The 18442-nt window shown below is 34.9% G+C and overlaps 1 protein-coding gene across 1 annotated transcript; it reads left to right on the top strand.

The window, feature by feature from the left end:
- The first annotated feature begins 292 nt into the window (after window positions 1–292).
- On the top strand, window positions 293–18336 carry usp44 (ubiquitin specific peptidase 44). The gene is made up of 6 exons (XM_079335710.1): window positions 293–382; window positions 1876–3599; window positions 4638–4836; window positions 15591–15699; window positions 15990–16246; window positions 16659–18336. The coding sequence occupies exons 2-6, from the start codon at window positions 2043–2045 to the stop codon at window positions 16781–16783; spliced, it is 2247 nt and encodes a 748-aa protein (XP_079191836.1). The 5' UTR covers window positions 293–382; window positions 1876–2042; the 3' UTR covers window positions 16784–18336.
- The last annotated feature ends 106 nt before the right edge of the window (window positions 18337–18442 follow it).

Here is an 18442-nt window from a genome sequence, read left to right as displayed (position 1 = left end):
TTTTGTTCAGTCCTTGTTTGGCTCGTTGATTGTTTACATTAAAACTAACAATTTTGACACAACGCACAATAAACACACACATAAGTACATAATAAGTAAAACAAATAAAAAAAAACTAAACACACGTGCAACAATCCAAAACACACAATCTGACAGTCCGACAGCATGAAATAAAAAAAACACTTATTTGAATATAACACATCTTTGAAAAAATTGTAAGTCATATTTTCATTATTGCAATCATCATCAGCAACAACAAAAACAACAACAATGACGTCACGGATCGGGGACGCGCTCGAGCCCACACCACGCGACACCAGGGACTGACAAGATGGCGATCATTTTAGAAACAGAGGAGTTACTGCCGTGAAGGAGAGGCTCGGTATGAGGATTTCTTTGCTTACAGTCATGATTTTGTTAATGTCAGACAGTGAAGTAGACGATACATGTGTTGTCGTTAAAACACGCGTGTCATATCGCGAGGTTTTAACGCCAACACGGACGTTTTTAAGAGCTGAAACTTGTTGGGGATTATCAAAGATAAGTTAGCACGCTAGGCTAACGTTAGCAGGACAGCTAGTCCTCACTAAGCTCTTGTGTAAATACAATATATAATATTTAGATCTAGCAAGAGGGCACATATTTATCTGAACTGTCTGTGTATTTAATTATAAGTTTTCCCCGCTGTAATAATTTGTGATTTCAGTGTGTTTGAATGAGACTCTGCTAACTAGTCTGCTAACATTTTTGACGTAAAGATATCATGATTAAAAAGTTGTCCTCGTTGTGTTGTTATCTGGTATGATTGGTCATAAGATGGGGGCTCAACAACAAGCTGGTGGTGGGTTTTTAATATATATATATATTGTGATTTATTGTAGCTGGTCAGGCTGTGTTTGTGTGCAGGAGCATGCATGCTGCAGAAGGACAAGCCAGGCAAAGCGCGCTAAACTCTCTGATTTAAAAAAAACAAAAACTTCTGAGAGTCAACAAACTCCGGAGCCAGTTCTCCTAAAAGAGTAAACTCACTGTTTGTTCTGCTAGAGACCCCACACTTCTTCTCCTCATTCAGAAACAATGACAGCACAGATGTAGATGTTCATGAAGCTGTGTTGAAATGTTCATTACAAATGTCGATCCAAACATTTAATCACAGAAACAATCTGTGAAAGGAAATTTATTGCAATGGATTTACTAATATGTGGACAAGTCACCAACTCAGCCACGTTATTAAGCCACTTTTCTATGGCTCATAAAAACAACAACCCTCAAAGGATGTGATGTTTGGAAATAAGGATGTAACGATTCACTCAACTCACGATACGATTTATTTTGAGAGAATCTGGAGGTGATCGGAGCTTCTTATTGTGCTGTCGACTAAATGCTGCAATGCTGTAGGTTTGTGAAGTTCTGTCTTGTCACATTTTCACTTTTGGTTCTGTCTTTGGGGGAAGTCAAAATGCTTCCACTGCCATGATAATGCCTTGCTCATTTACAACCGACCTCCTCCTGCTCTACAGCTGCTGACGCTTCCCCATTTTTTACTGCGATTCATTTTTCAGAGAACCGATTCGAACCTCGACACCTTTGAATCGAGTTTAACCGCCTCACGATTAATCCGTAAAATCCTGCATAGCATCTGGCTGTTTGCCACGGGTTTATGTGTGTGTAGGCCTGGCCTCATAAAAACAGTCATTGAAGGTTAGATGAAGTGCCTGTCAGATAATAGTTTGTATTGTACTGTGTTGTCTGGCCTGTAAATGAATAACAAGATAATATAATAAATGTTTAATGACGTCGCTCTCTGAGATCTTAAATCTGTTATTCGATTGTTTTTCTTTACTTTCTCTGTCTCCTGTTCTCTCTCCCTGTCAGACACTGCCATGCCTTGGGAGGGTCCCATTTCTCTGCTCACCATGGCAACCATGGTGATATGAAGCCGGTGTGAAACTTTGACACACACACACTTAGACTTTGAACATAGACGGTCAGTCATTGACCTGACACAGCCAGCCAGCCAGCTCGGTTGGCCGGCGTGTGTAATGGACAGGTGTAAGCATGTGGGGCGGCTGCGGCTCGCCCCGGACCACTCCATCCTCAACCCCCAGAAGTGGCACTGTGTGGACTGCAACACCTCCGAGTCCATCTGGGCCTGCCTGGGCTGTGCTCATGTGGCGTGCGGGCGCTACATTGAGGAACACGCCCTGCAGCACTTCCAGCAGCAGCACCACCCGTTGGCGATGGAGATTAACGAACTCTACGTATTTTGCTATTTGTGTGATGACTATGTCTTGAACGATAACGCCACAGGAGACCTGAAGCTACTTCGTAGTACGCTCAGTGCCATCCAGAGCCAGCGCTATGAGGTCACCACCCGCAGTGGGCGTACCCTCCGCTCCACGAGTGCTGCTCCCGACGCCGTCATCCAATGCGGCGCCAGCGAGCTGCAGCTCCGAGATGAGGACAGGATGTTCACTGCACTTTGGCATCGTCGCAGGGCGCTGATGGGGCGTATTTTTCGTCTGTGGTTCGGGCTCACTGACTGTGGAAAGAGGAGGGAGGAAGAGGAGAGAAAGAGGGAAGAGGAGGAGGAGCAGAAAAGGGAGGCGAGGGAGAGGAGGCGGGCTCAAAAGAGGCAGCTACAGGAGGAGCTGGAGAATGCCCCACTCAGGAAGAGTCGTCGTCTGCGCCGGAGGAGCCAGAAGGTCGCAGATGCTGCTGTCACGACGCGGTCTACGAGGGCACGCAAGAAGACGATAACCCCCGAGCCTCCTTCTGTCACCCGCAGATTGAGAACTCGGAGCCCCGCTGCGGCTACGCCCAAGAAAGCTGTGCCGACGAAAACAATCCAACCTACTCCCAGAACACGAAGCCGTACTTCTGCTGCCAAATCTAAGCCCAAAACCCCCACAGTGACCCCCCGTTCTACTCAGACTCCAGTTCGCCGCAAGCAGAGTACCAAACAGGAGGGTTCCCCCTTCAAACGGCGCCCCACTGTCCCTCCCGGAGTGACGGGCCTCAGAAATTTAGGCAACACCTGTTACATGAACTCCATCCTGCAAGTCCTGAGCCACCTGCACGTTTTCAGGGAGTGCTTCCTGCGCCTGGATCTGACGCAGGCGCTGGAGCTGCTGGCCTCTGCTGTCCATGGCCAGCTGACAGGGAAGCCCTCTCCTCATTCCCCCCTGACCCAAAGGAAGGGCCCCCAGGCTAGCTCGGGTTCGGGAGCTGGGCTGAGCGGCGGGGCCTCGCGGTCCCGCAGCATGGAGCTGATACAACCCAAAGAGCCCAGCTCGAAGCACATCTCCCTCTGCCACGAGCTGCACACCTTGTTCCAGGTCATGTGGTCTGGCAAGTGGGCGCTGGTCTCCCCTTTCGCCATGCTGCACTCAGTGTGGCAGCTGATCCCGGCGTTCCGGGGCTACGCTCAGCAGGACGCTCAGGAGTTCCTGTGTGAGCTGCTGGACAAAGTGCAGCACGAGCTGGAGAGCACGGGCCAACACACGACCAGCGCAGGAGTCCCGCAGATCCAGAAACGACTCATCAAACAGGTGCTCAGCGTGGTCAACACCATCTTCCACGGCCAGCTGCTGAGCCAGGTATGACACAGTCACAGTTATCAGTCACTCTTAACTTCACACGTCTCTGGACGTGGAGCTCCTCAACAGTCAGACAGGCAGCGAGGATCTCTTGGTCTTTTCTACCTCCGTCATCCTGTCGCTGCTCGAGCTGTCTCTCCGCTGAGACCTGGACTGCTGCTCTGATAAAACCTGACAATATGTCAACGTGTCACCTTGAGCTTTTTAAAGTTTAGAGGAGTGCTATCTGATTGAATGTTCTTACTTGGGCTTCCAATGAAATGAACATTAATAAAGACGATCAACTGTGGTCGTTTTTTTTACTCCATGATTAAATGTTACAGCAGAAATAAAGAAAAACAAATCAGACTAGAGGAATTTGTTTCTCTTCTATTTATAGAAATGTCACAAACTTAAAAAAAAAAAGATTTAAGTAGCAGCTTAAATCCAATTTCCCCTTCGCTCCATTCGCTGAAAAAATCCCTGAACTCCCAGCTAAATAAATAAAGTTCCCCCTCCCCTCATTATGTACTGTAAGATTTTTAAAGGTTTTAACAAACAAACTTCAACTAGTGTTTCTTTTCTCTCCAGTCGATTTTCACAACTAGAATTTTTCTTATTGTCAAATTTCAACTTAGATTTCTTATTTTGTGCGTGTAGCGTGTGCTTGTGAGATCTGACTGAAAGCCTGCAGTCGTTTAAGTACGTGGTGAATATAACCATTTAAACGTATAACTGAAGCTGAGCATCAGGTGGAGCAGCTGACACGAGAGAGGCACGGCGAGTGTGGGAGAGATTAGAGGCTGAGCACGCTCTGAGACACCTGCTCCTCCTGAACACAGAGGCCTGTGTGTCTGTCAAAGCACTGATTCAGATTGTGCATGCAGTCTGACAAAGCAAGTTGTTATAAAACGCAAACGGTGTCATGTTAGGTGAGAAACTTTGTGATTGAAATACATTTTCCTTGTTTAAAGTTTGGAGACATAAACGAAAGAACAGTAAAAAGTGTTGTTGGAAAGATTTTGATGTTTGTTTTAGTAAAATACTTACTCGGTGCAGGTGACGTGTCTGGCCTGCGACCATCGCTCCAACACGGTGGAGCCGTTCTGGGATCTGTCTCTGGAGTTCCCCGAGCGCTATCACAGTAATAGCCGGGAGTCAGCGGCCCAGGCGTCGTGCCACCTGACTGAAATGCTCGCCAAGTTCACCGAGACCGAAGCGCTGGAGGGAAACATCTATGCCTGTGACCAGTGTAACTGTGAGTTCAGTGTCCCCACACACTCACACACTCACACACTCACACACTCACACTCACACACACACACTAATATAATTAAGGCTGCGGTAGGTCTCTCTCTCTCTTAGTATTCCTCCAGTTCAAACATGCACTGGACCCTTTTCACGTCGTCGTTGATAAAATCTTCTTGGTGAAGTCGTTCTCCAGATACGTTTGATGTCTGAGTGTTTATATTGATTTGTGTTTGAGGTTTTCTCAGCTACATAGTTTCACAGTTGAAAGAAAAGATCACGAGGAACAATGCAGGAGAAACGTGTGGAGAGTGACTAAACACAGATCATGTAAAGATCTGAAGGTAAAAGTCACAGGACAATAATTTAATTATTTATGGTTAGAGACAGGAGAGAGTGGGAACTGTGAAAGCTCAAACAAGGAGTTTTAACCCTTTAAAAATTATGTGTAAAGATTTTTACCTTTCAAGTTGTCACTCTGCCAAGCCATTTGGAGATGTGTTTGACTCTGCCTAGATACAAGAAATGTTTGAGGATAACGTTTTTTAAATTGGGAAATGTTCTTAATTCGAGTTTCCGGCTTTCTGAGTCATAATCTGAACGAATGAGGACAAATCTACATTTCCTGATACTAGATGTCCTCAACATAACAGAGTATATCAGAGTACCTAAAAGTATTTGTGATCACATGCTGAGCTTTGGTCATTGAAGATCATTTCTAATGTGATCGTTTTGCAGCAAACGAGACAAAATGAAAAGGACTGACTCCCTCTCTCTCTCAAAGAACACAGATGCCAACACTTATCTCCTTGCTCTTTTTGATTAGCACTAAGAACTGTCCAAAACATCACGGTCACAGTGTCTTTTTTTGTTTGTTTGTTTGTTTTTTTAGGCCAATGATAAATGTTAAATCTGCTGCGAGTGACTTTGAGAAGTCTGTGAGAGACTCGATAAGAGGCTCACCTTATACTAACAGCTTGTCTGATTTAAAAGCTCTCTGCAAGACGCTACCTGTCTGAGCTGTCAGCACTCAAAGATTGTTTATGAGGACAGAGCCTTCACTCCTAAACACGTCTTAAAATAGTTTGTAGTTCTGTTATCTGTAGGCCCGAGATGAAACTGTTTCTCTGAAGCGGAGAGAAGACTCGCTGGCTGTGCCAGATTAACTTCATGCTTCAACCTTCTCCCACTTAAACTTTACATCTGATTTATAATTTAGGCTTATAAACCTTAAAGTTGAAAAAAGTGAAAAAACGACACATACCTATGTCGAAAAAGTGAAAAAAAGACATGCATACCTATGTCGAAAAAGTGAAAAAATCGACATACATACCGTGAATTTCCCTCGGGATCAATAAAGTATCTATCTATCTATGTCGAAAAAAAGGACATACCTAACCATGCTGAAAAAATATTTTAAAAAAATGACAACTGTCGAAAAAATATAAAAACGACATACCTATGTTGAAAAAATTAAAAAAAACCACACATACTTCTGTCGAAAAATACAAAAAAAAGACATACCTACCCATGTCAGTTTTTTACATTTTTCGACATGGGTATGGATGTCTTTTTTTTGTATTTTTCGACATGTGTATGTATTTACATCTGATTTATAATTTAGGCTTATAAACCTTAAAGTTGAAAAAAGTCAAATAAAAAAACGACATACATACCCATGTCAAAAAAATTAAAAAACAACATACATATGTCGAAAAAATAAAAAAACGACATACATACCTATGTCGATAAAAGTGAAAAAAACGACATACATGCCTGTCGAAAAAATTTAAAAACCGACATACATTCCCATGTCGAAAAATATAAAAAAACGACATACATACCTATGTCGAAAAATATAAAAAAACGACATACATATCTATGTCGAAATATATAAAAAATATAAAAAACGACATACATTCCCATGTCGAAATGTATAAAAAATATAAAAAACGACATACATTCCTATGTCGAAAAATATTAAAAAACGACATACATACCTATGTCGAAAAAAGTGAAAAAAACGACATACATACCTGTCGAAAATTATAAAAAAACGACATGCATACCTATGTCGAAGAAAGTGAAAAAAACAACATACATACCTATGTCAAAATATATAAAAAATATAAAAAACGACATACATTCCCATGTCGAAAAATATAAAAAAACGACATACATACCTATGTCGAAATATATAAAAAATATAAAAAACGACATACATACCTATGTCGAAAAATATAAAAAACGACCTACATTCCCATGTCGAAAAATATAAAAAAACGACATACATACCTATGTCGAAAAATATAAAAAAACCACATACATACCTATGTCGAAAAATATAAAAAAAACCACATACATACCTATGTCGAAAAAAGTGAAAAAAACGACATACATACCTGTCGAAAATTATAAAAAAAAGACATGCATACCTATGTCGAAAAAGTGAAAAAATCGACATACATACCGTGAATTTCCCTCGGGATCAATAAAGTATCTATCTATCTATGTCGAAAAAAAGGACATACCTAACCATGCTGAAAAAATATTTTTTAAAAATGACAACTGTCGAAAAAATATAAAAACGACATACCTATGTTGAAAAAATTAAAAAAACCACACATATTTCTGTCGAAAAATACAAAAAAAAGACATACCTACCCATGTCAGTTTTTTATATTTTTCGACATGGGTATGGATGTCTTTTTTTTGTATTTTTCGACATGTGTATGTATTTACATCTGATTTATAATTTAGGCTTATAAACCTTAAAGTTGAAAAAAGTCAAATAAAAAAACGACATACATACCCATGTCAAAAAAATTAAAAAACGACATACATATTTCGAAAAAATTAAAAAACGACATACATATCTATGTCGAAATATATAAAAAATATAAAAAACGACATACATTCCCATGTCGAAATGTATAAAAAATATAAAAAACGACATACATTCCTGTCGAAAAATATTAAAAAACGACATACATACCTATGTCGAAAAAAGTGAAAAAAACGACATACATACCTGTCGAAAATTATAAAAAAACGACATGCATACCTATGTCGAAGAAAGTGAAAAAAACAACATACATACCTATGTCAAAATATATAAAAAATATAAAAAACGACATACATTCCCATGTCGAAAAATATAAAAAAACGACATACATACCTATGTCGAAATATGTAAAAAATATAAAAAACGACATACATTCCCATGTTGAAAAATATAAAAAAACGACATACATACCTATGTCGAAAAATATAAAACAACCACATACATACCTGTCGAAAAATATAAAAAAACCACATACATACCTATGTCGAAAAATATAAAAAAACGACATACATACCTATGTCGAAAAAAGTGAAAAAAACGACATACATACCTGTCGAAAATTATAAAAAAACGACATGCATACCTATGTCGAAGAAAGTGAAAAAAACAACATACATACCTATGTCAAAATATATAAAAAATATAAAAAACGACATACATTCCCATGTCGAAAAATATAAAAAAACGACATACATACCTATGTCGAAATATATAAAAAATATAAAAAACGACATACATTCCCATGTCGAAAAATATAAAAAAACGACATACATACCTATGTCGAAATATATAAAAAATATAAAAAACGACATACATTCCCATGTCGAAAAATATAAAAAAACGACATACATACCTATGTCGAAATATATAAAAAATATAAAAAACGACATACATTCCCATGTCGAAAAATATAAAAAAACCACATACATACCTATGTCGAAAAATATAAAAAACGGCATACATACCTATGTCGAAAAATATAAAAAAACGACATACATACCTATGTTGGGAAAAAGTGAAAAAAACGACATACATACCTATGTCGAAATATATAAAAAAACCACATACATACCTATGTCGAAAAATATAAAAAAACGACATACATACCTATGTCGAAAAATATAAAAAAACGACATACATACCTATGTCGAAATATATAAAAAATATAAAAAACGACATACATACCTATGTCGGAAAAAGTGAAAAAAACGACATACATACCTATGTCGAAATATATAAAAAATATAAAAAACGACATACATTCCCATGTCGAAAAATATAAAAAAACGACATACATACCTATGTCGAAATATATAAAAAATATAAAAAACGACATACATTCCCATGTCGAAATATATAAAAAATATAAAAAACGACATACATTCCCATGTCGAAAAATATAAAAAAACGACATACATACCTATGTCGAAAAATATAAAAAAACGACATACATATCTATGTCGAAATATATAAAAAATATAAAAAACGACATACATTCCCATGTCGAAATGTATAAAAAATATAAAAAACGACATACATTCCTGTCGAAAAATATTAAAAAACGACATACATACCTATGTCGAAAAAAGTGAAAAAAACGACATACATACCTGTCGAAAATTATAAAAAAACGACATGCATACCTATGTCGAAGAAAGTGAAAAAAACAACATACATACCTATGTCAAAATATATAAAAAATATAAAAAACGACATACATTCCCATGTCGAAATGTATAAAAAATATAAAAAACGACATACATTCCTGTCGAAAAATATTAAAAAACGACATACATACCTATGTCGAAAAAAGTGAAAAAAACGACATACATACCTGTCGAAAATTATAAAAAAACGACATGCATACCTATGTCGAAGAAAGTGAAAAAAACAACATACATACCTATGTCAAAATATATAAAAAATATAAAAAACGACATACATTCCCATGTTGAAAAATATAAAAAAACGACATACATACCTATGTCGAAAAATATAAAACAACCACATACATACCTGTCGAAAAATATAAAAAAACCACATACATACCTATGTCGAAAAATATAAAAAAACGACATACATACCTATGTCGAAAAAAGTGAAAAAAACGACATACATACCTGTCGAAAATTATAAAAAAACGACATGCATACCTATGTCGAAGAAAGTGAAAAAAACAACATACATACCTATGTCAAAATATATAAAAAATATAAAAAACGACATACATTCCCATGTCGAAAAATATAAAAAAACGACATACATACCTATGTCGAAATATATAAAAAATATAAAAAACGACATACATTCCCATGTCGAAAAATATAAAAAAACGACATACATACCTATGTCGAAATATATAAAAAATATAAAAAACGACATACATTCCCATGTCGAAAAATATAAAAAAACGACATACATACCTATGTCGAAAAATATAAAAAAACCACATACATACCTATGTCGAAAAATATAAAAAACGGCATACATACCTATGTCGAAAAATATAAAAAAACGACATACATACCTATGTTGGGAAAAAGTGAAAAAAACGACATACATACCTATGTCGAAATATATAAAAAAACCACATACATACCTATGTCGAAAAATATAAAAAAACGACATACATACCTATGTCGAAAAATATAAAAAAACGACATACATACCTATGTCGAAATATATAAAAAATATAAAAAACGACATACATACCTATGTCGGAAAAAGTGAAAAAAACGACATACATACCTATGTCGAAATATATAAAAAATATAAAAAACGACATACATTCCCATGTCGAAAAATATAAAAAAACGACATACATACCTATGTCGAAATATATAAAAAATATAAAAAACGACATACATTCCCATGTCGAAATATATAAAAAATATAAAAAACGACATACGTTCCCATGTCGAAAAATATAAAAAAACGACATACATACCTATGTCGAAAAATATAAAAAAACCACATACATATCTATGTCGAAATATATAAAAAATATAAAAAACGACATACATTCCCATGTCGAAATGTATAAAAAATATAAAAAACGACATACATTCCTGTCGAAAAATATTAAAAAACGACATACATACCTATGTCGAAAAAAGTGAAAAAAACGACATACATACCTGTCGAAAATTATAAAAAAACGACATGCATACCTATGTCGAAGAAAGTGAAAAAAACAACATACATACCTATGTCAAAATATATAAAAAATATAAAAAACGACATACATTCCCATGTCGAAATGTATAAAAAATATAAAAAACGACATACATTCCTGTCGAAAAATATTAAAAAACGACATACATACCTATGTCGAAAAAAGTGAAAAAAACGACATACATACCTGTCGAAAATTATAAAAAAACGACATGCATACCTATGTCGAAGAAAGTGAAAAAAACAACATACATACCTATGTCAAAATATATAAAAAATATAAAAAACGACATACATTCCCATGTCGAAAAATATAAAAAAACGCCATACATACCTATGTCGAAATATATAAAAAATATAAAAAACGACATACATTCCCATGTCGAAAAATATAAAAAAACGACATACATACCTATGTCGAAATATATAAAAAATATAAAAAACGACATACATTCCCATGTCGAAAAATATAAAAAAACGACATACATACCTATGTCGAAAAATATAAAAAAACCACATACATACCTATGTCGAAAAATATAAAAAACGGCATACATACCTATGTCGAAAAATATAAAAAAACGACATACATACCTATGTTGGGAAAAAGTGAAAAAAACGACATACATACCTATGTCGAAATATATAAAAAAACCACATACATACCTATGTCGAAAAATATAAAAAAACGACATACATACCTATGTCGAAAAATATAAAAAAACGACATACATACCTATGTCGAAATATATAAAAAATATAAAAAACGACATACATACCTATGTCGGAAAAAGTGAAAAAAACGACATACATACCTATGTCGAAATATATAAAAAATATAAAAAACGACATACATTCCCATGTCGAAAAATATAAAAAAACGACATACATACCTATGTCGAAATATATAAAAAATATAAAAAACGACATACATTCCCATGTCGAAAAATATAAAAAAACGACATACATACCTATGTCGAAAAATATAAAAAAACGACATACATATCTATGTCGAAATATATAAAAAATATAAAAAACGACATACATTCCCATGTCGAAATGTATAAAAAATATAAAAAACGACATACATTCCTGTCGAAAAATATTAAAAAACGACATACATACCTATGTCGAAAAAAGTGAAAAAAACGACATACATACCTGTCGAAAATTATAAAAAAACGACATGCATACCTATGTCGAAGAAAGTGAAAAAAACAACATACATACCTATGTCAAAATATATAAAAAATATAAAAAACGACATACATTCCCATGTCGAAAAATATAAAAAAACGACATACATACCTATGTCGAAATACATAAAAAATATAAAAAACGACATACATTCCCATGTCGAAATATATAAAAAATATAAAAAACGACATACATTCCCATGTCGAAAAATATAAAAAAAACGACATACATACCTATGTCGAAATATATCAAAAATATAAAAAACGACATACATTCCCATGTCGAAAAATATTAAAAAACGACATACATACCTATGTCGAAATATATAAAAAATATAAAAAACGACCTACATTCCCATGTCGAAAAATATAAAAAAACGACATACATACCTATGTCGAAATATATAAAAAATATAAAAAACGACATACATACCTATGTCGAAAAATATAAAAAAACGACATACATACCTATGTCGAAATATATAAAAAATATAAAAAACGACATACATACCTATGTCGGAAAAAGTGAAAAAAAACGACATACATACCTATGTCGAAATATATAAAAAACGACCTACATTCCCATGTCGAAAAATATAAAAAAACGACATACATACCTATGTCGAAATACATAAAAAATATAAAAAACGACATACATTCCCATGTCGAAATATATAAAAAATATAAAAAACGACATACATTCCCATGTCGAAAAATATAAAAAAAACGACATACATACCTATGTCGAAATATATAAAAAATATAAAAAACGACCTACATTCCCATGTCGAAAAATATAAAAAAACGACATACATACCTATGTCGAAATATATAAAAAATATAAAAAACGACATACATACCTATGTCGAAAAATATAAAAAAACGACATACATTCCCATGTCGAAATATATAAAAAATATAAAAAACGACATACATTCCCATGTCGAAAAATATAAAAAAACGACATACATACCTATGTCGAAAAATATAAAAAAACGACATACATATCTATGTCGAAATATATAAAAAATATAAAAAACGACATACATTCCCATGTCGAAATGTATAAAAAATATAAAAAACGACATACATTCCTGTCGAAAAATATTAAAAAACGACATACATACCTATGTCGAAAAAAGTGAAAAAAACGACATACATACCTGTCGAAAATTATAAAAAAACGACATGCATACCTATGTCGAAGAAAGTGAAAAAAACAACATACATACCTATGTCAAAATATATAAAAAATATAAAAAACGACATACATTCCCATGTCGAAAAATATAAAAAAAACGACATACATACCTATGTCGAAATATATAAAAAATATAAAAAACGACCTACATTCCCATGTCGAAAAATATAAAAAAACGACATACATACCTATGTCGAAATATATAAAAAATATAAAAAACGACATACATACCTATGTCGAAAAATATAAAAAAACGACATACATTCCCATGTCGAAATATATAAAAAATATAAAAAACGACATACATTCCCATGTCGAAAAATATAAAAAAACGACATACATACCTATGTCGAAAAATATAAAAAAACGACATACATATCTATGTCGAAATATATAAAAAATATAAAAAACGACATACATTCCCATGTCGAAATGTATAAAAAATATAAAAAACGACATACATTCCTGTCGAAAAATATTAAAAAACGACATACATACCTATGTCGAAAAAAGTGAAAAAAACGACATACATACCTGTCGAAAATTATAAAAAAACGACATGCATACCTATGTCGAAGAAAGTGAAAAAAACAACATACATACCTATGTCAAAATATATAAAAAATATAAAAAACGACATACATTCCCATGTCGAAAAATATAAAAAAACGACATACATACCTATGTCGAAATACATAAAAAATATAAAAAACGACATACATTCCCATGTCGAAATATATAAAAAATATAAAAAACGACATACATTCCCATGTCGAAAAATATAAAAAAAACGACATACATACCTATGTCGAAATATATCAAAAATATAAAAAACGACATACATTCCCATGTCGAAAAATATTAAAAAACGACATACATACCTATGTCGAAATATATAAAAAATATAAAAAACGACATACATACCTATGTCGAAAAATATAAAAAAACGACATACATACCTATGTCGAAATATATCAAAAATATAAAAAACGACATACATACCTATGTCGAAAAATATAAAAAAACGACATACATACCTATGTCGAAATATATAAAAAATATAAAAAACGACATACATACCTATGTCGGAAAAAGTGAAAAAAAACGACATACATACCTATGTCGAAATATATAAAAAACGACCTACATTCCCATGTCGAAAAATATAAAAAAACGACATACATACCTATGTCGAAATACATAAAAAATATAAAAAACGACATACATTCCCATGTCGAAATATATAAAAAATATAAAAAACGACATACATTCCCATGTCGAAAAATATAAAAAAAACGACATACATACCTATGTCGAAATATATCAAAAATATAAAAAACGACATACATTCCCATGTCGAAAAATATTAAAAAACGACATACATACCTATGTCGAAATATATAAAAAATATAAAAAACGACCTACATTCCCATGTCGAAAAATATAAAAAAACGACATACATACCTATGTCGAAATATATAAAAAATATAAAAAACGACATACATACCTATGTCGAAAAATATAAAAAAACGACATACATACCTATGTCGAAATATATAAAAAATATAAAAAACGACATACATACCTATGTCGGAAAAAGTGAAAAAAAACGACATACATACCTATGTCGAAATATATAAAAAATATAAAAAACGACATACATTCCCATGTCGAAAAATATAAAAAATATAAAAAACAACATACATTCCCATGTCGAAAAAAGTGAAAAAAACGACATACATACCTATATCGAAATATATAAAAAATATAAAAAACGACCTACATTCCCATGTCGAAAAATATAAAAAAACGACATACATACCTATGTCGAAAAATATAAAAAAAATGACATACATACCCATGTCGAAAAAAGTGAAAAAAACAACATACATTCCCATGTCGAAAAATATAAAAAAACGACATACATACCTATGTCGAAATACATAAAAAATATAAAAAACGACATACATTCCCATGTCGAAAAAATATTTAAAAAAAGACATGCATACCCATGTTGAAAAATATAAAAAAAAGACATACATACCCATGTCAAAAAATGTTCAAAAAAACGACATGCATACACATGTTGGAAAAAATATTGAAAAACAACATACATACCCATTTCGAAAAAAGTAAAAAAAACACACATACCTACATCGAAAAAACATTTTTCATAAATAATTACATTTTGGAATCAATTAATTTACAAAAAATTGTGTGTCAAATTAAAAAGTTTGGGATTTTTTCTGTTTGCCAGATTGAACTTTAATCAACATTTAGGGAACTAGAATTTGAATAAAATTGATATTTTGATTTGAAGTTTTTCTGTTAACCCTCTTTATTTATAGCTGCTCGAAGGCGGAGCTCCTCCAAACCAGTCATCCTGACCGAAGCACAAAAACAGCTGATGATCCACAAACTGCCTCAGGTCCTGCGACTTCACCTCAAGCGCTTCAGGTAGGAAAACCACCTCTGGAGCCAATTCTATTTAAGTTCATTCATCCCAGCCGCCTTGGATTACCAGAAAGAGAGAAGAAATCAAGGACAATTAATGCTGGATCAGAAAGTTACCTCTTAAACGTACTGCTTGCTACTTTGTTTATGCTGAAACGGCGTGATTAATACTTCTTGTTACACTACACACAAGTGTTCAGCGGACAGATGGCATGTAATGAATTTTCCAGTTGTAGAAATGCAGCATCAAAGCATCCGACTTGCTGACCGGTTTTCTCCTCATTGGTCCTCAGGTGGTCTGGGCGGAACCACCGGGAGAAGATCGGAGTCCACGTCAGCTTCGATCAGCTGCTCAACATGGAGCCGTACTGCTGCAGAGACCCCTCACCCAAAGTCCCGCCCACCTTCTCCAGCAGTCCCAGCAGCCCCAGCTCCCCGGGCTCACCGCGTCCCAAGCACTTCCTCTACGACCTCTCCGCTGTGGTGATGCATCATGGGAAGGGCTTCGGTTCTGGCCACTACACTTCCTACTGCTACAACACAGAAGGACGTGAGTAAAGTTGTCTTCGTGATGCTTTTCATGTCTCATAAATGAACCTGACTGACACCAAAGTGAAAAGATGCAATTAAATTGTCCACATCCATAAACAAAGGGGACCTGACCAACTCTGCTCCACTCGTTTTAAAACCTCAAAAACATCAGTATTGAATAGTCAGAGCAATATGGCCCCATACTCAGGAGGGATTAGGGATATTTTCCAGCATGAGTGATATTTAAATACTTTTTTAAAGATGCTTTTATGGGTTTATTTTTAGATTCAAAGGTTTGATGGTAATAATCCAGTGTCAGTGTTGTCTTCCAGAGCTGGATTTGCCTAATCAGTCAGGCGGATTTGGTTGCTGCTTCTGTCTCTGTCAAAGCAGCCTCATGTGAACCGTTTGTCTTTGTGTTTCTCCTGCAGGCTTTTGGGTTCACTGTAATGACTCTAAACTGAACGTGTGTTCAGTCGATGAGGTGTGCCGCGCTCAGGCCTACATCCTCTTCTACACGCAGCGAGTAACTCAGGACAAAGACCGGCCGCTATAGGACCACAGTCCCCCTCTTTCTCCTACTTCTCAAGACAACGTCAGCACAGCCCCCCCCCCCACTCCTTTCCTTTGGGCATTTTTATATCTGAGGAGGACGGGTGTGTTTTTTTTTAAGTCTATTTTTCTAAATAAGGAAAACAAAAGAGAGGAGGACTCCTTTTTTTTTTTCTTTTTTTTTTAAACCTGGTTCTGCTTTGTGAACTTCTTGTATATGCTGTTTATATGTAGGTATTTTTTAAAGATGGTGATGTTTGTGATTCGTGTACAGTTGTATCTTTATAAAAAAAAAAAAAAAAAAAGTATCAGCCAAGATGTGTCTCCGTAGCAGCCAACAGACTGTGACGACACGACTTTAAGTGTCCTCTTCAGGTCGTACAGGTGCATCCACGTTTGCTTACCTGCATACAGTGGATCGTTGATTGTATATGCTGTTCGTTTGAATCAACTTTCTCAGTCACTTTAGATAGTTGTCATGGAACTGGATGTAGGGTGGTAAAGTGTCATTCACTAGTTTTGGCCTCCCAGTTTTCTACACAAGTCAAGTTTTTGACAGACATAAACAAGTTTCCTGCCAGAAATGCAGTAAATCCTACAACAGATTTTATCAGCATCACATTTTACTCAGTTTTGGTTCATATTTGTGTAAACTAGAAGGGAACGAAGTGTATGTTTCCCCTCTGAAGGTCTCCTAAGTCTGTCAGGGAAAAAAAAGGGCAGACCTCAAGCCAAAGCCTCGGGGGGGAAGAGTATGGAAACACTTCTCAGCATTTTCTAAAACGGTTCGTTTGCTGGGTTTATATTTTCTTTCCTCTTCAACTCAGAGGGGGAAACTTTCCAATGGGAATTTTTTAAAGCTATGTGCTGCCACCTCTCTGCACCAGAATGTAATTTTCTTCAGTGTGAACCATCCCAAACCGGACACATACTAGTGTACTTGAAAAGTGCCCTTTTGTTGACAAAGTCTATATATTTTTATAGTTGCTATTGATTCAGCGTGGTGGTTTCTGCACAGCTGCAGTCCCACCCACACCAGCATTTAAATTATGAATGTATTTTTATACCTTCTCAGAGGCTGAAGACAAAAAGAGGCTGTCGACTGTTTTTTAAAGGTTTTCTTCAAAGATTGTTCGAACCACCAGCAGACGACAGATTTTGCTGTTCTCCCATCAAGTAGATGTGTGTACATGCTGTATTACCTCCTGTTTAGTACAATATCCACATTTACACAGATGTCTGCAGTGTATACAGATTGTGATATTTATCTCCATGCTGGAGAATTTGTAAAAAAAAAAAAGTTTATTTTCCGCCTCAACCATGATTCCTCTGAGTTCTCATCAAGGGGTTGATTTAAAGCACACTTCATACTGTTTTTTTCTTCCTCCTCCATTGTCCATTTTGTGACACATTTTGGTAACTACTCCATGGATGTGTGTTTCTGTGTGTGTGTAAATTTATGAAAGTTATACTATGCAAATTGTTACCTCAATTTTTTTTTTCTAGAGAAAATTACCTCAATAAACGAGAATATTTTTTTCATTTTTCTACAAAACATGCGAGTGTCTTGCTTGACTTTATGATAGTAAAAGTCCAAAATCCCTAATTTAGCAGAAACCGCTTCATTACATGTGCTGTAATTAGAGACATCAGAATAGATGAC

Source organism: Symphodus melops, assembly GCF_947650265.1.
Source record: "Symphodus melops genome assembly, chromosome: 22".
NCBI classification, from domain to species: Eukaryota; Metazoa; Chordata; class Actinopteri; order Labriformes; family Labridae; genus Symphodus; species Symphodus melops.
The sequence above is the reverse complement of the archived record's forward strand: the minus strand, read 5'-3'. Positions and strand labels throughout refer to the sequence as shown.

Coding starts and splice junctions, on each gene's coding strand:
- usp44 (XM_079335710.1), top strand. CDS start 2,043: ATGGACAGGTGTAAGCATGTGGGGCGGCTGCGGCTCGCCCCGGACCAC. Junction 15,700..15,989: donor CTTCACCTCAAGCGCTTCAG/GTAGGAAAACCA, acceptor ATTGGTCCTCAG/GTGGTCTGGGCGGAACCACC. Junction 16,247..16,658: donor CTGCTACAACACAGAAGGAC/GTGAGTAAAGTT, acceptor TTTCTCCTGCAG/GCTTTTGGGTTCACTGTAAT.